Genomic DNA, 26,994 nt, shown 5'->3' with positions numbered 1-26,994 from the left:
AGGCTGGCCCAAGCTGTGGTTTCTTTTTCCATTGCGTCAGGAGTCAGGGTCCAGCCGGCCTTCCCGTCGCCGGGCTGGCACAGAGGAGCCCACTCTTCCCCCTGCTTGCCCCAACTCCGGGCATCATGTGTTCCCCGTTTCGGATATCCACGGCCTTCCAGCCAGAGGGTGAGTTGGGGATAGGGGACCTGCCCATAGCTGGCAGGGGGAGGGCGTTGAGAGCGCCCCTTTCAAACCCACCTATTGAGCAGATTCGGGCGGAGCTGCAGTGAGCTCAGAGGAACCCAGCCCAGCCCCACCCTGTCATGTGACAGGGTCCTGGCCACACCCTCAGCCAGTGAGTGGTAGGTGGCTAGTGCAGTAACCAAGGCGAGTGATGAGGGTGGCTGGGACCCAGGGCAAGCGATGGGGGTGGGAAGAAGTGGCCCCAGAGGTCTTCATGTGACCACGTGCCTTTGTATTTGTTAGTCTGGGTGCACATGTGTGTACATGTGTCTGCAAGCATGTATATGTGTTGATACATATACGTACATACAAGAGGAAGTGTGTAAACCTGGGCGTATATACCTGACACCCCTCAGGATGAGAATAAACGTATCTGACTTGGCAGCAGGGAAGATGGTGACCTAGGTGACATCTAGCATCTCATGGAGGGGAAGTGAGAGAGGAGGTGGGTGAGCTGGAATTCCCCTATCTGTGATGACAGGAGATGCAGGGGCATGGACAGGATGACCCCAGAGCAACTGGTGTCCTTAGACACTCTGGGGCCTATTCTGGGTACTTATTAAAGTGGGGAGTGTCCCTGGCTTCCTCAGCAGTGTGGCCTCGGGCACAACCCTGCCCTCTCAGCCTCAGGCTCCCCTTGGCCTGGCTGACTCCCCAGGCATCGCCACCTTCCTGGATCCCTGCCATGCCCAGTAGGTCTCCCCATCAGCCTGGGAGTCTGACGACCTGATTCACATCCTGCCTCTGCCGTTTCCTGGCTGTGTGACCTTGGGTAGGTGGCTTCCTCTCTCTGGGCCTCAGTTTCCTCATCTGTAAAATGAGGGTGATTGTACCTGGCTTGGAAGTTGGAATCCACCAGCCACTCCTTGAAAACCCTAGGGGGCAGTTCTACTCTGTCCTGTTGGGTCACTATGAGTCAGAATCGACTTGACAGCAGTGGGCTTTAACGGGTACCTGCCTCACCTACCTCTAGGTGGGTAGAAGCATTAAACAGGCTCCCTCTTAGCCACACGGCGGAGTTTCCATGGAAAGGAGAGCTCACTGGGTCGAGGATTTGCTCACCCTCGCTGCCTGACACAGCCACCCAGCTGCAGGCAGTGAGAGTGAACCCAGCTTGCCAGCCACTCCAATGGAAACTGATTTTTACACAAGAGGAATAAATCCTGCTGGCAAATTGCAGTGCTGTCCTGATGCTCTGGGCTTCTGTGATTATAATGAGGTTCTGGGGAGCAGCGGGAGGGAGGGGGCTGAGGCCTGGCTCTGCCACTGTCCAGATCCTCTCACTGCCAGGCAGCCTGGGAGCTTTGTGTCTGGAGCAGGAGAGAGGGCCTTCAGCTGCCAGCCACACACTCACCCAGGCGCCAGTCTCCTACAGACAGGCCTGCATCTGCCCAGCAAGAGGCTGGCGCTGGAGGCCTGGGCTGTGGCCGGGGTCAAATGGATGGGGAGCCAGGCCTGGGCCTTCCTGCCTGGATTTCCTGCCTCCTCAGTGGCCTCACTGCTGCCTCTCCTTCCCCTGGCAATCTGTGCTTCCCACAATGGCCAGAGCGAGCTCTGAAAAATGCAAGTCAGTGATGGAAAAATTTGGGAACAGATAAGGGTGATGGTTGAGCAACATGATAAACATAAGTTAGTGTCACTGAACTGTACATGTGAAGAATACTTGTTGAATTGTGACCCCCCAAAATGTGTGTCAACTTGGCTAGTCCATGATTCCCAGTATTGTGTTATTGTACATCATTTTGTGATCTGATGTGATTTTCCTATGTGTTGTAAATCCTAACCTCTATGATGTTCATGAGGCAGGATTAGAGGCAGTTATGTTAATGAGACAGGACTCAATCTACAGGATTAGGTTGTATCTTGAGTCATTCACTTTTGAGATATAAAAGAGAGAATCGAGCAGAGAGGAGAGGAACCTTATACCACCAAGAAAGAAGAATCGGGAGCAGACCATGTCCTTTGGACCTGGGGTCCTTGTGCTGAGAAGCTCCTAGACCAGGAGAAGGTTGATGACAAGGACCTTCCCCCAGAGTGGATAGTGAGAGAAAGCCTTCCCCTCGGGCTGGCACACTGAATCTAGACTTCTAGGCTCCTAAACAGTAAGAGAATAAATTTCTGTTTGTTAAAGCGATCCACATATGGTATTTCTTTTATAGCAGCACTAGATAACGAAGACAGAATTTGGTACCGGGAGTGGGGTGCTGCTCTAACAGATACCTAAAATGTGGAAGCAGTTTTGAAACTGTGAATGGGTAGAGGCTGGAAGAGTTTCAAAGTGCCTAATAGTAAACTCCTAGATTGCCTTGAAGAGACTGTTGTGGATTATGGACATCAAAGACAATTCTCGTGAAGGCTCAGAAGGAAATGAGCAGAGCTGTAACACCAGAGACAGCACAGACAGCAAGCAGCAGCAAAGAAATGGCAGCAGCAGAACCAGGAAGCCAACCCACAGAGCAAGAGAGCCGACTGCCTTTGCACAGAAGGCTTACTGGTGGAGCATGGTGCCTCCGGGCACTTGTCGGTATTGCTGAAGAGCTTTGTAACACTTGTCCAAGCAGGGGAGAGGCCAGGCTGGACTAAGAGGCCCAAGGGGCCGAGAGGACAAGAAACCAGGAAGCAGAAGCTAAATAGACAAGGAGCACAGGAAGCAGCGCTGTCTCAGTCTCAAAAGGGTGGGGCCATAACTTCTGGGGTCTCGGAGGGTGGAACCACAGCCTGCTGGGTCTCAAAGGGTGGGGTCACAGCCTCCTAGGTTTCAAACAGTCAGATCTTCACTAACTCAGTTCTGGAGTGTGAGGCTGCCATTCACAAGTGCCAAGAGGATGGAGCCGGATCTGCTGCCCAAAGCTGAGGCTATGGGTCTGCCATGCCCAAGGGGCAGAAGAACGGGGCCTGCGGGGGCCGAGGGACTAGAGTCGCCACTCAGATGAACTAGCAGAGTGGGGCTGCCGAAATCCAAAGGAGCAGTGTTGCCATCCCAGTGGGCCTGGAAGGCAGAGCTGAAGCCAGGGCCCAGGGGCCTACACCCAGAATCCAGAGAGTGTGGCCAACACTCAGAGTTTGGAGGGCAGAGCCATTACCTAAATGGTCTCAGAGAACAGAGGATTATTTTCAAGCCTTGAGAGCTAATGTAATGTGTTCTGCTGACTTACTTGGTACCTGTTACCCCTTCTTTCCCTCCAGTTTCTCCCATTTATAATGGAAATGCCTACTTTGTGCCTGTTCCACCATTGTACTTTGGAAGCAGATAACTTGTATTCCAGAATTCATGGATGAAGAAAAATTTTGCCGCAGAATGGAACTTGGATTTGGAGTTGATTTAAGACGTTTGGGATGATGTGATGGGTGAATGTGTTTTACATGTGGCAAGGACATGAATTTTGGGGGGCCAAAGGGATGTTGAAACAGGAAATGTTTTGTTACACGTATATTCATTGGGATTAGAGGTAGTTATGTTAATGAGGCAAGACTCAATCTACAAGATTAGATTGTGTCTTAAATCAATCTCTTTTGAGATATAAAAGAGAGAAGCAAGCAGAGAGACGGGGGACCTCATACCACCAAGAAACAAGAGCCAGGAGAATAGCACATCCTTTGGACCTGGGGTCTCTGCGCTGAAAAGCTCCTCCACTGGGGAAGATTGATGATAAGGACCTTCCCCCAGAGCCAATAGAGAGTGAAAGCCTTCCCCTGGTGCTGGCACCGGCACCCTGAATTTGGACTTCTAGCCTCCTAGACTGTGAAAGAATAAATTTCTCTTTGTGAAAGCTATCCCCCTGTGGTATTTCTGTTATAGCAGCGCTACATGACTAAGACAATTCACCACAATTTTTTTTTAAAAAACAGTTAAAAATGCAAATCATATTACTTCTCTGCTTAAAACCCTTCAAGATTTCCCATCTACCTCAGAATAAAACACAAACTCCCTGTCAGTGCTGTAGTGCCCTCTGGACCTGGCTGCTCTCTCTCCTTTCCCACATCTTTCAAGGCAGACCAGACCGTGAGCTCTGTGAGGCTGAGACCAGGCAGTCTGTGACTGCAGGACCCCCAGCACTGGGCTGTTCTTGGGACCTAGTCGGTGTTCAGTGTACTAGTTTCTGGGATTGCTGTAACAAGTTACCACAAAGTGGGTGGCTTCAAACAACAGAAATTTATTGTCTCACAGTTCTGGAGGTTAGGGCCATCTCCCGAAGGCTCCAGGAGAAGATCCTTCCTAGCTTCTGATGGTTCCTGGCAATCCTTGGCATTTATTGATTTGTGGCAGCATAACTCCAATCTCTGCCTCCGTCTTCACATGGCCATCTTCCCTCTGTGTCCCTTCTCCTCGTCTTACAAGGACACCAGTCATATTGGATTAGGGCCCACCATGCTCTAGTATGACCTCATGTTAACTAATTACATCTACAAGGAGGCTATTTCGAATTAAGGCCACAGTCACAGGTATTAGAGATTAGGACTTGAACTTAACACTCAGTAAACACTCTGGAATGAGCCTCAGTTTCCCCCTCTGTAAAATGGGGTGATATTAGTACCTATCCCACAAAGCTGGCACACTCAGTGCATAATGAATATTTAGCGCGCGCAAGCACGGTGACTTGGATTCGTGTTCCTAGAGGGAACGCCCCTCTCACCACCCTCCTCTGGGCAGTGCAAGGTCAGTTACCCACTCAACTGTGAGGGGGTGGAATATTAGTTAAGGAGGCAGAACCCAGCCTTTGTGGGCTAAGTGTTCAGGTGTTGGACTTGTCCACTCCCTTGTCCACCTGGAAGACAGGGACTGTGTTAAATGCAGACACTCCAGTGGAAATAACTTCTGACCACAGGAGTCTCAAAGGACCGCGTGGGCAGATGGGGAAACTGAGGCACTGGGTGCCAGACAGCTTGTCCACAGGGCCCGTGAAGCGTAGGACCCAGAGCTCCCCTCCACTCCCTGAGATGGGTTCCTTCACTTACTCCAGGTGAGCCCTGTGCACTAGGAGGAAAACAACTGCTTAAAGCAAGTACATGCCAGTAATTAGCCTCGGCAGTTGTGGTTGTTGGTTGCTGTGGAGTCAGCTCTGACTCATGGCAACCCGATGTGCCACAGAACCAAGTTGGCCCGTCTTGCACCATCTTCATGATTGTTGGCATGCTTGAGTCCATTGTTGCAGCCACTGTGTATTTTGAATGTCTTCCAACCTAGGGCGCTCATCCTCCAGCGCTATACCAGACAATATTCTGTTGTGATCCATGGGACTTTCATTGGCTAATTTTTGGAAGTAGATCACCAGATCTTTCTTCCTAGCTTTCACAGTAGAAGGATACATAAAGCCCCAGTGCCTATAGTGTACCAGTGAAAGTAAATTCTGTGTTGAGGGAGGAGAGAATAAGGACAAACTCAGGCAGGATCTGAGCAATTTTTAGGGTTTGTTCATTCATTTATTCACTCATTCTTCTTTCATTCAGCAAATATATACTGAGTGCTTCTTGTGCACCAGTCACTGTGCTTGGGCTAGGGATACAGGATGAACAGGATAGACAGCTTATCCAGTTCAGAGTAAGTTACCAGATGCGAGCTTCCTAGTGGCCAAAGCAATAAGGGAAATGTGCAGTTACAAGCTCCACCCTAGCCACAGGATGGAAATGTATTGGTTACTCTGCAGAAATCTAGGGTTGCCTGGCACTTCCATATTCACTGGGATTTGCTGTTGATCTGATAGGGACAACTTGGACTGTGTCTGCCTCACAGGTAAAGATACAGAGAAGAGGATAACTTCAAAGATAAACTACAAACACCTACCAGAGACTCCTTTTTCATGCCTTCTGTTGCACTTGCCTTTCTTCAGGCCTTTGCCCATGTTATTCCCCCAACCTTTTCAGCCATCTCTCCACCCACACCTTGAGGGTGAGGTGGTGATACCTCCCCAGGATGGGGTGGTGTAGCAAATGTCTGTCCACTCTCTGACCACCACTGTTGTCCTCTTAGACTGCCTGGAATTGCTGCTCCCGCCACCGACACCGCCCCCCATGGCCTACATACCAGGTGGGGGTGCCCCAGCAGCGGGGGTGGCCCCTGTGGGCACCCAGTATTGCGTGTGCAAGGTGGAACTGTCAGTGAGTGGCCAGAACCTGCTGGACCGGGATGTCACCTCCAAGTCTGACCCCTTCTGTGTCCTCTTTACGGAGAATGATGGCAGGTGGATGGAGGTGAGTTTGTGTGCGTCTGTTGAGGGTAGAACTGGCTAGCTTGCTGGGGAGGGGCTCCCACTGGATCCAGGGGCCTCTGGGTCAGGCAGGGGTGGGTTTTACCAGCCCCTCGAAGTAGTTGGAGTGTGGGCCAGCGGCAGAAGTTTAGAAAATGGTTACTGTAAAAATTAAATTTTTAAAATATTACTTTAAAATAATTGTTTTTGTTTAAATTATTGTAACAGAGTCCCTGGGTGGAGCAATGGTTAAGAGCTCAACTACTAACCGAAAGGTTGGTGGTTCAAACCTACCCAGAGGCACCTTGGAAGAAAGGCCTGGTTACCTACTTCTGAAAAATCAGCCACTGAAAACCCTGTGGAGCACAGTTCTGGTCTGACACACATGGGGTTTCCACGAGTTGGAATTGACTCGATGGCAACTGGGTTTTTAAATTATTATAATAATTGATAGATTTAGAATTATGTAATTTTATATTTATTGTTTTATATATCATTTTAAATTATCATAATATATCATTAAAACTTTATACTTTCACCAAGTGCTTGCTTCCACTTTTTAAATAACTTTTGCTTCTTATTCCTAAATGAACACACAGTCAGAGGGGAGCACATAGAGAAACAGGGAGGATAGGCTTTGGTCCTAGAGCTGGTCCAAGACTCAACTCTGCTCCTCCCTGCCATGTGGCCTCAGGCACACACAGCTGTCCCTCTTTGAGCCTCTCTCCTCATCTGTGAAATGGGGACTGCTTACCTCAAAGGGCCTCCAGAGTGGGGACATTGATGGTGCCACAGCCAATGTCTTCTGAGTCCAGCTGGGCTGGGAGACTCTGGCCGGAAGGTTGGGGAGAGACGCAGCTTGAGGAAGGATATTGAGAAACCCAAACTGTTAACATTTTCACATTTTAAAAATTGCTTTGCTTCCGACTCCAGAAGGACTCTATATTCACTGTAGTAAATTTAGAAAATCCAGATAAACCTAAAGACGAAAATCAGCGTGAATGGGAACCCGCCTGTCAGGGAGAACCGCCGCTGACAGTTTGGTAGCCAGCCTCGCAGACAGTCGCGTGTCTGTATTCGCCAACATAGGTGTCTATTTTCAGTAGCTATTTAGTGGACCCAGGTGCGGCCCCACGGTACTACCGTGGTTTACAGTTTCTACAAATGTTGGTTCCTTCTTGTAATGCTGAGGGAACAAGGTTGGGATTGTAGACTCATTTCACAGAGGTGAAGTTGGAGCCCAGAGATGGCAAGGGCCTACCTTTGTACCCCAGTATATCAGCACTGCAGCCTGATATGGGAGGTGCGACATAGAGTCAGCCAAGGACTTCCAAGAGGAGCCCCAGACCTGTGAACAGCATGTCTGGGGGACCCCGGGCCTCTCTGCCAGGCCTTCGGATCTCCTGCCTGCTCCTCAGGGAGTGACATCCTCCCCCATTGCATCCTCACATACTCATGGCCCTCGCCTACCCCACAGTACCCTCCCTGACAATCTCTGCTCCCACCCAGCCACCCTGGCTAAAAATAGCCCAGGGCCAAGACCTCTTCCGTGCTTGCCGCTCAAGCCCTTGGAAATGGACTGGGTGGGAGGAAAACATCATCACAGCCCAGACCCCAAAATAGACCGTGTCCGGGACTCCGCAGTTTAGGGCCTTGGCATGGAGAGGCCAGGAGGCGGGTTCCTGTCCCAGCCCCATGGCTGACTCACAATAGTAGAAGGCCCTGTTCCTCACCAAGGCCTCGGCCCTACAGGTGGTGGGGCTGCTGGGCTGCACAATTCTCGGCTTTGACATTCAGGATTCTATAAAAGGTATACTATCTGCTCCCAGGGGTTGTGGGGAGCCCCTGACCCCATCTTCCCCCAGGCATCCCCATTCCTTCTGTTTCTTCTCTCAGCTTCCATGTAAAATTGGCTTCGAAAAAAGGCCTGCTACTCAAAAAGTATGAAAACCACAGATAGTCAAATCTCTTTATTTTATAGAAGTGGAGACTGAGACCCACTTGGGGAAAGGGACTTGCCTTCTGTCACTTACCCAGGCAGGGACAGAGACACGCTCTTACCCCAGCACCTGGTATGGAGCCAAGGCTTAAAGGTTAAGACTGTGGATCTGGAGTCAGACCTGGATTCAAATCTTGACACTGACGTACTAGCTGTTTGACCTTGGGGAAGTCACTTAACCTCTCTGTGCTTCAGTGTCCTCTTCTGTGACCTGGGAATGATGATCATGTCAGCCTCACGGTAACCGGTCATGAGTGCCTGGCACAGAGTAGGTGTTCAGAGAGTGAGCAGAATGATTTCTGCTAGCCCAAAAGGGGTTGAACCAGCTGCCTAACTCTGACTCCCATTTCCGTGCCCTTCTGCCAGTACGACAGGACAGAAACGGCAGTCAACAACCTCAACCCCGCGTTCTCCAAGAAGTTCGTCCTCGACTACCACTTTGAGGAGGTGCAGAAGCTCAAGTTTGCCCTATTTGACCAGGACAAGTCCAGCATGCAGCTGGATGAGCATGACTTCCTGGGCCAGTTCTCCTGCAGCCTGGGCACGGTGAGCGTGAAGGACACCCCCTGGCAGGCTGGGGTGGGGTGGGGCAGTCCCCCAGGCAGCCCCTTGGAGAGCCTCTCCCTCCACAGCCTGCTTTCCCTGGCAGGCTCCCGAGGGGGCATCACAAATGCAGATGCCCTCGGGGCCAGCAGATGCAAGACGGAGGTGGTGGCCAAGCTGAAGAGCCCCCATCTGAAGGGGCAGCCGAACACAGTGCCAGGCACTTGTTGCCACAAAGGAAGGGGGGTCCAGTGTGGCCAGGGCTTCTCACTGTTAGAAGTAATCAAGTGTAGTCTTGACTTCCTCGCTTTGGGGACATCAGACCAGCAACCCATGTTAGCCCCACTTTGTGGCTGACTCACAGTATGGCCTTGGGCAACTGTCCCTCTCTAGCCACACTTCCCCACCCAGCTCCACTCGAGGTGAGCTCATGGAGGTTGGGAGGGGCAGGGCTAGGAGCCCCTGACACAAGCTCCAATCATCCCCTATGGCTCTGTGCCCTTGGGCAAGCCCCACCTCCTTATGGGGTCTCAGTTTCCCCAAATTTCATTTGGGGATAACGATGACTGCCCTGCCCAGCCTACAGGGGTAGTGGGGGAGTAAAATAGAAAATGTTCCTAGAGGTCCTAGTGGAGATGGAAATGGCCTGCGCCTGCTAGGAGACAATGTTAAATGAAGAGGGTGAGGGCTGAACGGTGGACATAGTGCCCACCTTTTGTGTAAGAGCAGGATGTGTCCACCAAGGTCCCCACTGTGTCTCCATGGCTCCCCCAAATGAGAACTGAGGAGAGGGCTTAAGGAAGGGCAGGGGCACGGGAACCGGATGCGGAAGACCAACCTAGGGACTGGCCCACCACTTCTGGGCCTGCAGGGCGTGGCAGGGTGTGGGAGTGGTGTTGCCAGGGCCTGTGAGGGCCAAGGCTGAGGAGGGCCGCCCCCAGACCATAGCTGAGGCCCAGGATGGAGCAACATGGTTCCAGCTAAACCTCTGCCGCAGTGTCTCCCTCCTCTCACTCTCCCTTCTCCCGCTGATGCCCCCACTGGCTGTACCCCCAGAAGCCAAAGGGCAGGAGAGCCAGCTGCCGCAGTCCACAGGGCCCACCTCCAGGACACAGAGTAGGTGGAGAAGGGCAGAGAGTGCGTCTGGGGAGAATAACCGGTCCAGAGGAGCAGGAATAGATCACACTGGTGTATGTTCACATCTGCATGTTGTTGTGTGCCGTTGAGTAGATTCCAACTGAAAGTGACCCCATGTGACAGAGTCGAACAGCCCCATAGGGATTTCCAGGCTGTAGTCTTTACAGGAGCAGATTGCCAGGCCTTCTCTAGAGGAGCTGCTGGTAGTTTTGAACCGCCAACCTTTTGGTTAGCAGCCGAGGGCTTAACGGTAGTGCCACCAGGGCTTCTAAACACTGGCATTTTTCACAAGAAGCCAAGAACCGTGCTGGTCCAAGAAGGGGGTGGGAATAGGGTGGACGGAGACAAGTGTGTGACTTTTCAGTGTATTCCACTGTTTCTTTCTATATTGTTGCGCTCGTTGAACCCTTTGAGTGTGTTACCTGTTCAAAACAATGAAAATACGTAGAAGTTTGGGTTTGATCCTCTCAGACAGGGGTCAGGCTCTGAGGAGGGTGGGTCTGTGGATGGGCTGGGGGGTGCAGGGTGGGGCTGAAATTCCTGCATTTGTCTCCAGAATGTGAACCAAGGGCTTTTTCCTGGGGTTGAGCCAGGTCAGAGGGAGTCGGGCTGCCTGGATTCCATCCCAGCTGTGGGACCTTGGACGAGTGTCTTAACCTCTCTGGGCCCCAGTCTCCTGAGCTGCATGGTGTGGCTGGTCGTGGTTGCTATCTGCCTCCCTGGCTGGCGATGGCTTATTGCCTGGCACGGGCAACTGCCGTGAGTGGTACCTGTTTCGGGATTTTCCTCCTGGGCCTCTCTACCCCACCCCAGCCACCACTGAGCCCCTTTCTCCCCACTCTCTCCTTGCAGATCGTCTCCAGCAAGAAGATGACTCGGCCTCTGCTGCTGCTGAATGACAAGCCTGCAGGGAAGGGCTTGATTACGGTACCAGCCCCCTCCCGGCTCTCCACATTCCCCTGTGCCTCCACCGCCACCCCCCCATCAATGGGCCGCTTCCCTGGCAGATAATCACCAGCTTTGTTTGAAGTAAAAAGGCCCAACTTACAACTTAGCAACAGGTTTCTTAGCAACGGGCTCTGGGCTTCACAAGTGATGCATTCGCATGGCCGCCAAGCTGGTGGGGGTGCTGCCAGAAGGCCCCAAAGGAGCTCCCCGGGCAGGGGCGGTCCTACTCTTCCTGGGGCCTCCAGAGCCCTCTCAGCACCCCTCCCTGATGCGCTGGCTCCCGCCTGCCCTCCCTTGGGATCTTTCAGAAGCGCCTTGCCTATTGGAGCTCTGCTTGGGGCTGCAACGCACGATTCCTGCGATGGGCAGGCCCTTTGCGTGCATGAGTTCCTCGTTCCTCACAGACTCCATAATGCAGGGCAACCGCGTTTTACAGAGAAGGGAACAGAGGCTCAGGGAGTGAGTTCCCTGGGGTGGTTCAACTAGCAAGATTCTATCGGGGGTTGTCCAGCTGGCTTCAGAGCCTGTGTGATCCAGGGGAGCTAGCCATGATGGAGGGAGGAGGAGCATACCTATATGTGCTCACAGGTTGTTACTCCACTGCTCTGGAACCTCCCAGGGCTCCACGTTGCTGTAGAGCCCTGCATTCAAGGCTGTGAGGGATCCATCAGTCCCCACCTTGCTTTCCTGCTTTTGTCATGTTTGTGTCCTGGGTTCAGGGCAATCTGACTTCTTAGCATACACTGAACGTACTCTCGGCTTTTATCCATTCTGTTCTTGGCACCGCCGATGTCTTCTCCCAACCACCCCCCCACCTCTTATATTCCACCCCTCCACATCGAAATGCCTTCACCAGCAGCTCCCCTTCACCAGGAAGCCAACCCACATGGGCCACATCATTCCCCTGAGCATTTCCAGCAGTTCCAGTCTAGCCCCAGTTCCCTCCACTGGGAACCACCAGTCACTGTGCAGTTGACTTTGACTCATGGCGACCCCATGATGCATGTCAGAGTAGAACTGCGCTCCATAGGGTTTCTTCAGTGGCTGATTTTTTTCAGAAGTCCCTGGGTAGAGCAAATGGTTAACATGTTCAAACGCTAACCAAAAGGTTAGAGTTTGAGTCCACCCAGAGGTCCCTCGGAAGAAAGCCTGGTGATCTACTTCCGGAAAATCAGCTGTTGAAAACCCTAGGGATCACAGTTCTACTCTGACACACAGGGGGTTGTCACTGTGAGTTGGAATAGACTCGACATCAGCTGGTTCCTCTGTGAAATGGGGGTAATAATAAAACCTACCCTGCAGGGTTGTTGAGCAAGTCCCGGCTAGAGGAGAGGAAGGGGAGAAGCATCCAGGCTGCCCTCTGTCCCTGATTCTGGAGGGCCAAATAAACATGAGCTACATGAGGCCATCCTGGAAGTGTGGGAGGAGAGGACCCTGGCCAAGAGAGGGCCCAGTCCACTTGTATTGCTGTTGATCGGGGAGCTTTCCCTGTCCCTCAGTGGAAAGGAGGAGAGAAGGAGGCCCAAAGAGGGCGGGTGGCAGCCTGGAGGTCACCCAGCGGGTCCATCACTGGCTGGGGCAGGGCCAGAAGGCCAAGGCTGACAAGGAGGACTGGTGTGAGTTCAGGTGAGTCCTGCCCCTGCCCTGGGCCTCAGTTTCCCTAGCTGCACAGTGACATTGCTGGGATACTGACACCTTAGTGTTCTGAGGTGGCTGTGCTCTCTGAGTCCGCATTGGAGTTGTGAGGGGGCCTTTCAGGCCTCTCCCCAAGGCTCAAGACCACCCCCATATCTGGTCCCTGCCTCATCTCCACCCATCATCCCAGGGCCCTGCTTCTTAAGCCACATGGGGTCACCTCCTGATTCCTCGTATCCAGAAGGGCTGTCGTTGTTGTTAGGTGGTGTTGAGTCAGTTCCAACTCATAGCGACCCGATGTAGAACAGAACAAAACGCTGCCCTGTCCTGCACCATCCTCACAGTCATTGTTTATGCTTGAGCCCACTGCTGCAGCCACCATGTCAATCCATCTCATCGAGAATCTTCCTCTTTTTCGCTGACCCTGTATCTTACCAAGCATTATGTCCTTCTCCAGGGACTGGTCCCTCCTGATAACATGTCCAAAGTATGTGAGACAAAGTCTCACCATCCTTGCTTCTAAGGAGCATTCTGGCTGTACTTCTTCCAAGACAGATTTGTTCGTTCTTCTGGCAGTCCATGGTATACTTAATATTCTTCACCAACACCATAGTTCAAAGGCATCAGTACTTTTTATTCCTTATTCATAGTCCAGCTTTCACATGCTTATGAGGTGATTGAAAATACCATGGCTTGGGGCAAGTGCACCTTAGTCCTCAAAGTGACATCTTTGCTTTTTAACACTTTAACTAGGTCTTTGGCAGTAGATTTGCCTAATGCAATACATTATTTGATTTCTTGACTGCTGCTTCCATGGGCATTGATTGTAGATGCAAGTAAAATGAAATCCTTGACAACTTCAATATTTTCTTCATTTATCATGATGTTGCTTATTGGTCCAGTTGTGAGGATTTTTGTTTTATGTTGAGGTGTAATCCATACTGAAGGCTGTGGTCTTTGATCTTCATCAGTAGGTGCTTTAAGTCCTCTTCACCTTCAGCAGGCAAGGTTATGTCATCTGCATATCCAGAAGGGTATTACCCCAGTTTTCCAGAACATGGAGACTGAGGTTTCAGAAAGACAAGAGACTTGTCCAAAGGTCACATGCCCTGCCCCTTCCCACCCTTTTCCCTCATAGCCCTGGAGAATTGACTCTAGGGCTACTCTTTGTCCACCTGCCTGGGTGGGAGAGGGGAGAGTCTTAGGAACAGGTCCCAACTGCTCACGGTCCTCTGACCTTTACAGATTGCTGCCCAGGAGCTGTCAGACAACCGGGTCATCACACTGAGTCTGGCGGGCAGGAAGCTGGACAAGAAGGTGAAGCGGGTGGAGGAGAGGGTTCTCTATCAGTAGGCAGTACTCTCCCTGCCCCAGGATTGTGTGGCCTCACCCTGGGGCCTCCAACCCCCACCTCCATCAACCCCCAGAGACAGGCCCACAGCACAAGGCCCCGTTGGCCACCCCAAACAAGTACCACCTCACCAGTGAGGGAGTAAGCTTCCCATCACTTAGAGGTATTCAAAACAGATTGGGGCCCCCCATCTCACTTAGAGCAAATGCTTGGGCCCCTACAAGGCCTCCTGATGTGTCTTCATCCCCCTGAGGTCCCCTCCTTCACTCTGCCTCAGCTGAATCAACCTCCTCATTGTCCCTGGATTACACCAGGCACTCCCCTGCCCCAGGACCTTTGTACTTGCTGTTCCCTCTGCCTGGGACACTCTTTCCCCAGAGTATTCTCATGGCAGGCCCCTCATCTCCATCAAGCCTTTCCTTGTACGTCACCTCCTCAGCGAGGCCTTTCCTGAAATTGCAGTGGTCCCAGGTTTCCCATCCTCTCCTGCTTTATTTTTCTCCTTACCGTGTGTTACTTTCTTATTTGCTTATTTGTTTTGTTTTCTGTCTCTCCCACTTGAATGTAACCTCCTCAAAGTGACCCTTTTTAAAGCTTAAATCCATGGATTTTTAAAGGCCATCACATCCTTTCTGTAATGTGCTGGGGATAGCTTCAGTTTTTCAGATTCCCATTAAAATCCTATCCTGCTGAGGGCCTCACCTGCTTTGGGAACTATCCCCACTCCTGAAGTTCAGTCCCATCTAAGATGCTGGGGTTCTAACTCCTGCAGGTTCTGGGGCTCTCAGGGTTTCTGAAAACAAGCTTTGGTAACCTCAGGATGGGGGGATTTCTCTTGGGGGAGCTGCTTGGCCCCAGGGGGCTGCAGCTGCCTTGCTGAGCCTTATGGAGGCTGAGGGGAGAGGGGGCAGGCTGGTTCTGCCTACAGCTCCCCCGCCGACACACCCCTAAACCCCACCTGAATCCAGTAGGCTTGCTGGTTCCCTCACCTTCATCCCTTGTCTCCCTCAGGACCTCTTTGGGAAATCGGACCCATTTCTTGAGTTTTATAAGCCAGGAAATGATGGCAAGTGGATGCTGGTCCACAGGACTGAGGTGGGTGCGTGGGGCCCAGGGGTCTCTGAGGCAGGGGATCTGCAGGCCGGCCACCCCCAGTGGCTGAGGACGGGGCCATGCAGTCCCAGCCATGCAGCATGCAGGAAACCCCACGATGGTGCCAGGGCTTGTTTCCTCCCCACACAGGGAGGCTCACTTGCATCCCCAGAAGCATGGCTGTGGGTCTCTCCGTCTTGCCACCCCTTGTCCCCATTGGGCTGGTCCACTGCCCTGGGCCTGCACCTACCACTGCCTATCACTGTCCTTCAGGTGATCAAGTACACGCTGGACCCTGTGTGGAAACCCTTCGCTGTGCCATTGGTGTCCCTGTGTGATGGGGACATGGAGAAGCCCATCCAGGTGAGGGGGTCTGGGAGCCCTGCTCCTACCATGCCAGTTCCGGCCCCCCAGTCTACCTAAGACTTCCTGGGGTGCCTGTCAATGCTCTTTCTCAGTAACATTCAGGGTGACATGGCAAGAGAGGCCACCTGGGGGGCAGGAGACCTGGGTCCTCGCCCCGGGTCTGCCTGGATCTCTGAGTGACCTGGGTAGGCCCCCTGCTACTGAACCCTCCTCTCTAAAATGGGAACAGGATGCCTTCTCTGCTCTTCCCAGAGGGCTGCAGTGCTGCTAGCTAGGATAATGAATGTGGAACACCCTGAAAACGACACAGCTGTTGTTGCTGTGATAAGGACAATGATTACTAGTCTCTAAAAGCCCTCAGTCCTCAGGGGCCATGTCTGAGAGGAGATGGGGACAGGAAGGCAGCTAGGTCAAGGCGGGGATCCCCAGGCAGGGTACCAAGTCATCTGGGTTCTAGTCCTGCATCTGCTGCTGCTGCTGCTGTGAGACATTGGGCAAGTGCTTCCCTCTCAGAGCCTCAGTTTACCCATCAGTAGGATGGGTACAATAACATCTACCTTCCTCCTAGGAATGTTGTGGCAGTTAAGAGAATGTAAAGCTGGGATTTTTGTGCCCATCTCAAAAAAAAACAGTGTAGAGAGGGCTGCAGGCCCTGGCCCACAAGTCTAGGTGAGTCATAACCTGAGACAGATGAGGGGCTGAGTGGGAGGTGTGTGAGGAGCCAGCTTCCTGCGCCAAAGGGGGTAGGCTTCGTTACTGGGGTGGGTAGACTTTCTTCTTTTCCCGGTGATCACAGAAAGCTTCCTGCAGGAGGCATTTCAGAAGCCTGCTGGGGTCATCCCAGGCCACTGGGCAGGCACTGAGGGGAGACACAGGTACCATCCAAAAAGAAGATGTAAGGTTTGCTCAGGGAGCTGAAAGGGGTTGGAAAGCACCTGCTGGGGGGCAGCTCTGGGGTGACCTTGCTGGACCTGTCCCCAGGTCATGTGCTACGACTATGACAACGATGGGGGCCACGACTTCATTGGCGAGTTCCAGACCTCAGTGTCACAGATGTGCGGGGCTCATGATGGCGTCCCGGTAAGATGGGCGAGTGTGCCATGAGCCCACAACCTCAGCAGGGACAGGGGAGGGGAGATGGGGTTTGACTCAGGCAGATCGGGGCTCAGATCCCAGCTCCAACTCTTCTGGCTGTGCGACCTTGAGCAAGACATTCAATCTCTCTGAGCCTCAGTTTCCACATCTTTCAAATGGGTGCGGAGGATTAGGGTAGGAATTAAATGAGATGGTGCAGGCAAGGTGCCTAGCACAGAGTGAGCACTCAGAAGCTGTTTATTAACTCACCCCCAGACATTGGGCCTTGGGTGACAGTTCTGGGTGCGTGACGTGGACAGAACATGGACAAGTTGTCTGCATGGGCGGATACAGAGCTTTCTACCTTGGGCAGGTGCAGCTTGGTGGAAGCCTGAGGTGTCAGGAACCATTTCTGGGTGTGGATGTCCAGGAAGGCTTCCTGGAGGAGGCATGTTGCGCCCATATCAAAGCCCTGAGGGGATTGTGGGGCTCTGGGGAGGACCTATGCCCATGGAAGCCCCAAGCTGAGCTTGTCTTTCTCCTCCTGCATTGCCCAGCTGGAGTTCGAGTGCATCAACCCCAAGAAGCAGAGGAAGAAGAAGAACTATAAAAATTCGGGCATCATTATCCTGCGTTCCTGCAAGGTATGCTGGCAGTGGGCTGGGCACGGTGTGGGATCTAGGCTTGGGGTCACACACGGAGGCACCATTGCATAGGGACTAGACAGAGCATTGTGTTTGGAGCCAGAGAGGGCTGAGTTCAGATCCTAGCTCTGCCACGTCCTGGCTCTGTGACCATCTGAGCTTCACCTCTCTGGGCCTCAGTCTTCTCTTCTGTAGAATGGGGATGTTAACAAGGTGAAGCATGTGAGGGGTTAGTCTCACATTACATTCCTGTGCGGAGGCTGACGAAGGCGTGAGATGACCTTTCAGGGCCTCTCCATGTTGGAGGGTAACCGCAGGGAGTTGCTGTTCCCATGTGGGCAGCTCACCCATTGTGTGTTCAGCATCAGACAGGAGCACCCATCCTCCCCGGCAGCAACATCACCGAGGGGCTCACGTGACTGCCTTCCATGGGATAGCCAGGGCCACTGAAGCCCACAAAGGCAATGAGTCTTACACCAGCAGCGGCCGGGGCTGAGGTCAGGGGCCGGGCCCCCTGCGTATCAGGTAGCTGAGTGTCTGCTGGAATCGGCAGCAGCCTGGAGCAGGGCAACCAGAGCACTGGCCTCTGGGCCTGGAGGTTTGGGAGGGAGTCCCGGCACTGCTGTCTACCAGCTGGCAGATCCAGGCCCTGGGCCTCCATTTCCTCGGCTGGAGACTGGGCTGTCAGGCTAGTGTTTACATGAGCATTCAGTGAGGTCACAGCCCGAAAGTGCTCCGTAAAAGATGTTGCAGCATCATTATTTAGGGGTCCTCGTTTCTGAGACTTCTATCATTCATATCTCCCTTTCACGATTTTTGGCACCTGCCTTACTTGATATTTTTTGTAATCAGTTACCCTTCTTTTTTTTTACTTAAATACATTTATTTGAAAGGAAACTTTAGAACTCTACTAAAATTAGAAGGCCAGTATCCTTTGCTGAAAGGAGGCAGAGACCACCAAAACAAATACAATGTTTTAGCAGTTTTATTAATGATAATAATTATTAAATTTGTATTTATAGTAAGAAATATAAATTTATTAATTTGTATTTTCTCCATTAGAAAGGGAGATTAGTAAGGGTTAGAGAGGTGTTAAGGACCTAATAGCAACAAATTGAGACTCTCTCTGTCATGAAATTGGTAGGTGTAACTGACGCTGGATCCTGGGATCCTGCTTGGAATCTTTGTGTGTGTGTGTGTGTGTGTGTGTGTGTGTGTGTGTGTGTGTGTGTCCCTGTCTGTGTGTCTCCCACCTATTGGGAACCATTGCTCTGAAGACTTTGTTATAGAGAGATTTGGGTTTTGTTGTAATCAGATCAGGCCTTTTTTTTTTTTTTTTGCCTCCTTGACCCCACTGAGGTGTCAGGACACAGAGCAACAGCTTCCTTAAGGTCATTTATGGAGAGTGTGGCCAAGTTGGGGGCCAGCCCCAGAGGCAGGGCAGGGACCCACTGACTCACTTGATTCCTTCCAGATAAACCGGGACTACTCCTTCCTGGACTACATCTTGGGAGGCTGCCAGCTCATGTTTACCGTAAGCTCTCCCCTCACTCCCCTACTCCCACCCCAGAGAGCATCTTCCCTAAGGGATTTGGCCACTACTGAAGCAGGAGGGACTTGGGATAGGTTACAGAAAGGACTTCCCCAGGGCAAGGGTTGTTTCTGGCCCCAGAGGAGAAGGCATAGGTGTTTGTTCCTGCTGGACAGGCCTGAGTCAGGGCTTAGATGCATGTCAGGGCATGGCTGCACAGCCCCAGAGGGTCTGATGGCTACACTCCTTCAAAGTAAAAAAAAGCCCAAGGCCTTCTGTGATCCGGCCTCTGCCTGCCTTATCTGCTACCACCCTCCTCCTTGCTCACTCGGCTCCAGCCACGTGGACTTCCTTACTGTTCCCCAAACACCAAGCTCGGTTCCATCTTAGGGCTCCACATTTGCTGTTCCTTCTTCCTGGAATGCTCTTCCCAGAACCTTCTCAAGGATGCCTCCTTCCCATCCTTCCAGGCCTTGGTGCAGATGTCACCTCCTCAGGGAGGCCTTCCCTGATGCCCCCTCCCATTCCTCTTTGCCACATCTCCCTATTTTAATATCTTCATGGCACTTGCCACTTTCTGAAATCATATTATTTATTTTTTGCTTGTCCCTACTTGTCGCACTGTAGACTGTGAGTGCCATAAAGGCAGGGACTTTATAGGTTTTGTTTCTGCTCTAGCCTCAGCATATTGCACAGTGCCTGGCACACAGTAAGTGCTCAATAAATACTTGCTGAAAAGAATGAATGGTGACTCTGCCTGTGGCCTGCGTGTACACCTCACAGACGTCTATCCTGTTCATCTCGTCTTTTGTTCCTCATACCAAGGGGTACCTCAGGCCCAGAGGGGAGGGACCTGTGGGACCTCCTGGGGGTCCACGCTGTGCCCACCTTCCCACATTGCCTTTCTGCTCTCATCGCCACCGCTTGATCCCAGTGGGGGTTGGGGGGTGTCTACTGGACTATTTGGAGTCAGGAGATTGCTAGAGATTGCAGGAGATTGGCCTCCGTGATTTTAACCCCACTTGTCACCCCTGCCTGCCCCCTCCCCCAACACACACACAGAGGCCAGGCCCCCTCTTTCTCCTGCAGGCATTTCTTCATCCAGCAAATGTATACTGGGCCCCTCCTGTGTGCCAGACTAGGCTGTGCCCTGCAGGGGTCCCCCGAGGACTGACACGCCACCCCTGTCCTCAGGGAGTTGACCCTCCAACAGTAGGCAGACTGGGATGGGCGGCCCCTTCTCTCCTACTCCCCTGGTGACTGTGTTCCGAGGCGGCCATTCCTCCCCCAGGTCCCCTCTTTGACTGTCCCCTGATAGGCACCCACCCTCTCTGCTACCCGTCCGCATCCCTTCAGGGCTGAGAGAGCCAGTAGAGCCTCACCCCTGCCCACCCGGCAGCCCCCAAGTCCCCACTGAGCGCCTGTTCTGTGCTCAGCCCGGGACCAGGCTCCTTGAGGGCATGTGCCTCACCTATGAGGAACACCCAGTCTGACGGGAGACAGACCCTACCCTACAGGCTGTGCTCGGTCCTGGGGCCCCTTGGTGGTCTGAGGGAGGTCAGGGAGATGCCTTGGTGGAGGGTGGTGAGGTATCTGTGGGACAGTGGCGTCTGAATTGGGCCTGGAAGATGGAGAAGAATTAGACAAGAAGAAAGAAGATGGTCTGGTTCTTCAGGTAGAGGGTGGGGAGAGAGGAGAAAAAGGAATCTAGAGATGTCAGCTGGCCTTATATTATATCTGGGCACTGGACTTTATGCTTGGGTAATGGGGAGCCACAGATGGTGTTGGAGTAGGATAATAATATAATCAGAGCAGTTTCTAGCCCCAGTTGGGGCTGGGAGATAAGCCGGTTTCCCATGTCCCATCAGCCTCTCCTATTCCCTGGGACTTGGGTGGGAAGCTGAGGTTCCCTGGCCTCACTGGGTGGCTTTTTTCCCCCACTCTTCAGGTTGGAAGGCGCCCTGGTGGTGCAGTGGTTAAGCACTCGGCTGCTAACCGAAAGGTCAGCAGTTTGAACCCACCAGCTGCTCTGTGGAAGAAAGATGTGGCAGTCTGCTTCGATAAAGATTTCAGCCTTGGAAACCCTATGGGGCAGTTCTTACTCTATCGTATAGGGTTGCTATAAGTCAGAATTGACTCGATGACAACGGGTTTGGTTTTTTTTCCTGCAGGTTGGGATAGACTTCACAGCCTCCAATGGGAACCCCCTTGACCCTTCCTCTTTGCATTATATCAACCCCATGGGTACCAATGAGTACTTGTCAGCCATCTGGGCTGTCGGACAGATCATTCAGGACTACGACAGGTAAGTTTGGATAGGGGCTCTGAAGGTCTGCTAGGGCTGCACCCAACCTGGCAAGATCAGCTTGTCAGTGCTCAAAGGGACCCAGAGATCATCAAATCCAAGCATGGTCAACACATGGCATGAATGCGGTTATTACCCCTTTCTGTACCTGTGGCAGACATTGCTAATTGATTGCTGTGCTCTTACCTACTGAATCAACTTGGATCCTTCTCCACACAGTAACCAAGTAGCCACCAAGCAATGAGGCAGGATGGAAGATGAAACTCATTTACTATTACTGCATTCTCCCCTTCTAAAAAGAGCTGAATCCAAGGCTCAACAGTTGGTCTCTATTCACCTGGAGCAACAGAGAAAGAAGGAGAGTCAAGAATAGGAGGAAGATATGGAATGTGTGGCTAATTGCCTCCATGAACAACTGCCTTCTTTGCCATGAGACAAGAAGAACTGGATGGTGCCCAGCTACCATTAGTGAACATTCTGATCAAAGATTCCATAGAAGAATCCTGATCAAAAGAGGGAAAATGCAGAACAGAATTTCACATTCTCATGGACTCTAGACTTTCCGGTGCCATGGAGAGTGGATGAACTCCTGAAATTATTGCCCTGAGATCATCTTTAAACTTGAAGTCATCTTAAAACTGAAACATAGTTTAGCTTGAATAGTAAAAAAGATCTGCCTTGAGCTTATGCTCTTTTAAGAACTGTCTATGTGGGATCAAACTGAATAGCAATTCAAAAAATTAGACAGGAACCTTAGGGGGCAGTGAGTTTATGCTAATGAGGGAGGAACAACTCAGAGAAGGAAGGTGAGAATGGTTGCACCACTCAGAGAATATAAATCAGTGTCACTAAATTGTACGTGTAGAAATTGTTGAATTGGTGTATATTTTGCTGTCTATATTCTCAACAACAACAACAAACTAAATAAAATTAGGAAAAAAAGAAAAAGAGCTGAGAAAATCGAGGTCTGGGTTAGGGGTGGAGAATTTGTCCAAAGTCACATAAGTCAGGGGCACTGGAACCCCAACCCTCTGATTCCTGGGCTCAGCACATAATGGCCTAACAGTCTCCTTTGAGAACATCTAAGGAACAGTCAGTATGTGTGAACCCTGCTTCCTGGGGATTGTTGGTGGGGTGGTACTGTGGAAAGTCAGTGCAGTGGGGAGAGCAGGTGTGGCCACCAACAGGATGGGCCAAGTGCAAAGTCGAGAGAGCTGGGAGGATCCAGAACTCACTTGAGGGTTGCAGCATCATTGTCACAATTGGTACTTGTAGGGTACTCCAGATCAGTGGGCAGAACACCCAGGAAGCCAGCACATCGGGAGGAAGAAGCAGGTACAGAGACTTGGCAGGGACAAGGGCAGGCTCAGGAATCATTCTTGGGTGTATCTGGTCTCCCAGAGATGGGAAGGCTGAGGGCCAGCCTCTGACTCCCAGGGGACTCAGGGCTTAAGGGGTGACTGTGATCCCCGGTCACATCAAGAGAGGTATGGTGCTCACAGCAGGGGAGGTGGAAGTCTCCATATGGGTGGTTGGGTAGAGGATCCTGGTTTTGCTGCTCCAGAGACTCTCGTATCCAGCTGCCCTCTCAACCCTTGCTTTGAGCCTTCTGCTGGACATTCAGTCTTAGCAAGGCCACAGAGAACTCTGGACACCCTCCAAATCCAGTCCTGCTCCTCTTTCAGATCTCAGTGAGAGGTCCCACCACTCATCCCCAAACCTCCACTTCTTTCCTTCCCTCATATCCCACATCATCTCTCTCAGAAGATCCTTCCAAAAGATACTTGAATCCAACCTCTTGTCCCCACCCCGACTGCTACCACCCTGGTTTGAGCCACCATCACCTGTTACCCAGATTATTCCAGTAGCCTCCTCACTGGTATCCCTGCCTCTACTCTGGCTCACAACAGTTTGTTCTTCACACAGCAGCCAGAGGGGTTCTCAATAAATATACACTGAATGAATGAACAAATGAACTCAGAAGATGAGTAGGAGTTTTCCAAGGGGAACAGAAAGGGGAGGGGCACAACAGAATTGAAGGTATATGTTTGGGGAAGAGCAAGTAGTCCTGAGACCCAATAATGAAAGGCCTTAATGCCAAGGCAGACTTCTCATTTTAGGAGAGTTTTTCCCAGCCTTAAAATGGGAGGTTGAGAGACAGCTAGTACTTTCGATCTTCCATCATGACTCTGTGGTTTAGTGGTTGTCCAGGGCCTGGGTTGAAAAGGATCTAGAAGCCATACCCAAGCCTATTGGGTAAAAGTGCCGTGGTTGATTAGCAATGTCTACCACAGTTGTAGACAGATACTCAGAGATGGGTTTGGGCTCAATAGATCATTCTAATGGAGCTTCTTCCAGAGGTGGTGAGCTTTCTGTCCTTTGAAGTATACAAGGCAGAGGGCCTACCCTTGGGTAAGAGGTTAGGAGAGGTCAGGGTGGGCAGGTGGAGGCCTGGGCAGGTGGAGGCCCCTGTGCAGTTGTCTCATGATGTTTTCTCTTCTCTGATTAGTGATAAGATGTTTCCAGCTCTGGGGTTCGGAGCCCAGTTACCTCCAGACTGGAAGGTAAGTGATGCAGACCCAGTTCCTCTTGGTTGAGATGTTGGGATTTGTGTGTGGCCTCTCTGGGGTCCACTTTGCAAAGATCTTGGTCTGGAGGCCCAGTTGCCCTGCCTTCTCTGTGTTTACCCCAAACCCATACTCCTTTCTCCAGCCTGAACCTCACACAGGCACTGGGGCTATAACAAGGGGTAGGACAGTTCTGACCTTTGCCCCCGGGACCCATGCCAGGTGGGGAAGACATGTAGGGTTGCCAGATTTAACAAATAAAATAAAGGACATCCAGTTAAATTTGAATTTCAGAGAAGCAATGAATCATTTTTTTAGTATAAGTATGTCCCAAATATTGCATGGGACATACTTATACTAAAAGAAGTATCCGTTGTTTATCTGAACTTCAAATTCAGCTGGGCATCCTGTATGTTATCTGGAACCCCTAAAAACAGGCAGTGTCAGCAGTGCTGAGATGGAGGCAGCACGACTTGGGGGAGCCCAGAGGAGGGGCCCCAGCCCAGCTTGGGGCATCAAGGAAGGCTTTCTCGGGGAGGCAAGGAGGTTAAGCAGAGATAGGAAGGGTAAGTAAGAGTTTGTAGAGTGACCAGGGGAGAAAGGAAGTGGGCAGAGAGAACAGCCTGTGCAAAGGCTGAGAGAGAAGGAAGCAGGGTGCATTGGAGGAACTGAAGGAAGGCAGGATGACTGGGCCTCCACTGAAGATGGGCAGGTTGGAGACAGATGCGGCTAGAGCGGTGCGGCCAGCCATGTAGGGCCTCAAAGCACATTAAAGTATAGTGGGGAGCCACTGCAGGGTATATGCCAGGTGTCAAATCAGGTTGGCATTTTTGAAGGCTCACTCTGGCTTCAGAGTGGGGACTGCTCAGGGTGGAGGGTGGGCAGGAGGGAGGCTGGGGAACCCCGAGGAGGCTACCACAGGCTGCAGGTGAGAACTGCCCGTAGCCCAGTTGGAGGAGATGGGATAGAGAGCAGGGGCGATGTCAGGAAGACTTGGGCAGCAGACAAGACTGGCTGGGGGACCAAGTGGATGTGGGCCAAGTAGGTACCCAGATTTCCAGTTGAGCATTGAGGTGTGGGGTAGTGCCACGTACTGAGATGGGGAACAGGGTGGGGGTGGGTTGGGGGGTGGGTTGGGCAGGGGAGATGGTGAGGTGAGAGGTCCAGGTGTACGATGGGTCAGGAGCTCAGGGGAGAGGGATGGAGGCCTGGCTCTCCTTGGCAAGGACTGGGGTGCAGACTCTGGGTGGGCTAGATTGCCAGGGAGATGGGTGGAATGAGAAACACCCACATGTAAGAGCCGGTCAGAGGACGTGTAGACTGAGCCTGAGTGCCCAGAGTAGGGGAGAGAGCAGCAGCGTGGAAGGCCATGGAAGACAAACCAATAAGTAGTATTTATTGAAACTTTCGAATGTTCTGGATATAGCTCCACCTGCTTTATCAGCTTTGCTTACTGTGCACAAAAGCCCACAGAGGTAGGCACCAGGCGAGGAAGCTGAGGGATAGTTCAGTGAGGAGAAGTGGTCAGCAGGATCCAAGCTGCCTGCAGGCTGGGTGAGGTGAGGCCTGAGACGGGACTATTCACTTCACTGACCCCAGTGAGAGTCATTATGGTGGGAGATGAGGTGGAGGGTGGGGAGACACCAAGGAGGGGGTGGGAGGGGAGGAAGTAGAATATGGGGTGTGGACAACCCTTGGCTGTGGGAAAGGGGAGGCGGCAGGTCAGGCATGTCGAAAGATGCTGGGAAGAAGCCAGGAGAGAGGTCAAGGTGAAAAGATGAGGCGTCTTATGGATGAGTAGCGGTCCCTGGGTGGTGCAAACAGCGTGCTCGACTGCTCACCGAAAGGTTGGAGGTTTGAGGTTTGCGTCCATCCAGAGGTGCCTTGGAAGAAAGGCCTGGTCATCGACTTCTGAAGAGTCAGTCATTGAAAACCCTGTGGAGCACAGTTCTACTGTGACACACATGGGGTCACTGTGAGTCACTGTTGACTTTAAGGCAACTTTTTGTATGGATGAGTGGGGGTCCCTGAGGCATGGTTGGGGATAGGCCTGGGGCAGGGGAAGGATGGGCTCCCCCCATAGTCCTGGGACATGAGGAGAGGATGTCGATGAGGTGGTCTTGTGGCCCAGAGGGTGAGTATTGGGTGCCCGCAGCCCCGAGGCCCCAGGGCAGGGGCGGAGAAATTGGAGGAGCCCGCTGGGGCAGGGAGTGAGAAAAGGCAGTGAGGCCCAGCGGCTCCATGAGGCGGGGAAGGTTGTCCCATTTTACAAGTGAAAATGAAAAAAGCCAAGGCTCAGAGCCATGGAGGGACTTGCCCAAGGTCATGCGATAGAGGGGGCCTGGATTCCAACCCAGGCAGGTGGGCTTTAAAGTCTACTCTCAGGGTCTGCTGCCTCCCCAGGAAGAAGCCTGTGGGTACAGACACAGAGGGCTCCTAAGTCTGCATGTCTGTCTGATCAGTGCCCCCTCGTCTGCCTCCCTGTGCCCATACTCTTTCCAGAGTGAGCCTCCTCTCTGGCTTCTCTGGGGAGGGCGGGTTTCACATAGAATGTCAGGGAGTGGCTCTGGGGCCAGGCTGGGAGAGATGGGTGTCCCGGCCATTGGATGGTATGGGGCAGGGTCCTACAGGACCAATGCTGGGGCTCTGGGCAGACACAATGATGCCATTCTCGGGGGCAGGGCGGGCTGGTGAGGCCAGGCCCAGCATGAGCCGGTTGCTAGGACACCGGCCAGCTTTCAAAGAACTCAGGCTAAATGAGATGTTTTCTTGCGCAAAAGCGTCCTTGGAAATGTCACAAGGCAACTCTGGGGAGGCCAGGGCTGGCCAGGCTGGAGCGGTGTCAGGAGGGACACTGGAATGAGCTCGGGAAGGGCACATGCTTGGTCCCGATGCCCCCCTGCCCCAGGAGCCTGCCCTCCATGGCCCCTCACCCTCTCTCACTCCAGTTCCTTGTGCTCCATGCTCCTGAGCCTTGCCTGTGGCCTTCCTGCTACCTGTTGCACCCTTTCCCTGATTTGCCAACTCAGGCTTCTCAGCTGAGAGCTCAGCCTTCTGCGCTTTGTTAACACTTGCCCAAGCAGGGCAGGGGCCGAGGGGCTGAGGGGCCAAGGGCCAGAGAGAGGCCTGCCCAGAACTTTGTGATCAGTTACTGTAAAAATGGCCTGGCAGGGGCGTCTGACCTCCACTAACTTCACAAGGGGGTAGAAGAATCACCATCAGCGTCAACCCAAGGCGGATTCCTATGAGGTGGAGGTCAAACATACCTCCACCCTCCAACCTTTTTACCAGTTCTGACACCAGCCATCCCTCCTGGGGCACTCTCTACTTTTCTGCTGGGTTCGACACTTCATTGCAATGGCCACACAGAACTCACAGACCATACTCACGAT

General features: G+C 52.3%; 1 protein-coding gene across 1 annotated transcript in view; it reads left to right on the top strand.

The window, feature by feature from the left end:
* The first annotated feature begins 6,202 nt into the window (after positions 1-6,202).
* CPNE2 (copine 2) overlaps positions 6,203-26,994 on the top strand; it is a 36,556-nt gene continuing 15,764 nt past the window's right edge. Inside the window, exons 1-11 of the mRNA XM_023726779.1 lie at positions 6,203-6,414; positions 8,776-8,955; positions 10,942-11,016; positions 13,918-13,989; positions 15,035-15,118; positions 15,389-15,478; positions 16,463-16,561; positions 17,113-17,199; positions 18,674-18,733; positions 20,902-21,035; positions 22,311-22,370. Coding sequence (XP_023582547.1) covers positions 6,235-6,414; positions 8,776-8,955; positions 10,942-11,016; positions 13,918-13,989; positions 15,035-15,118; positions 15,389-15,478; positions 16,463-16,561; positions 17,113-17,199; positions 18,674-18,733; positions 20,902-21,035; positions 22,311-22,370 — 1,121 coding nt within the window. The 5' untranslated portion in view covers positions 6,203-6,234. The remainder of the gene's footprint in view (positions 6,415-8,775; positions 8,956-10,941; positions 11,017-13,917; positions 13,990-15,034; positions 15,119-15,388; positions 15,479-16,462; positions 16,562-17,112; positions 17,200-18,673; positions 18,734-20,901; positions 21,036-22,310; positions 22,371-26,994) is intronic.

This window comes from Trichechus manatus, unplaced genomic scaffold, assembly GCF_000243295.1.
Source record: "Trichechus manatus latirostris isolate Lorelei unplaced genomic scaffold, TriManLat1.0 scaffold00014, whole genome shotgun sequence".
Taxonomy (NCBI): Eukaryota; Metazoa; Chordata; class Mammalia; order Sirenia; family Trichechidae; genus Trichechus; species Trichechus manatus.
This window is presented reverse-complemented; position numbering and strand designations above follow the sequence as displayed.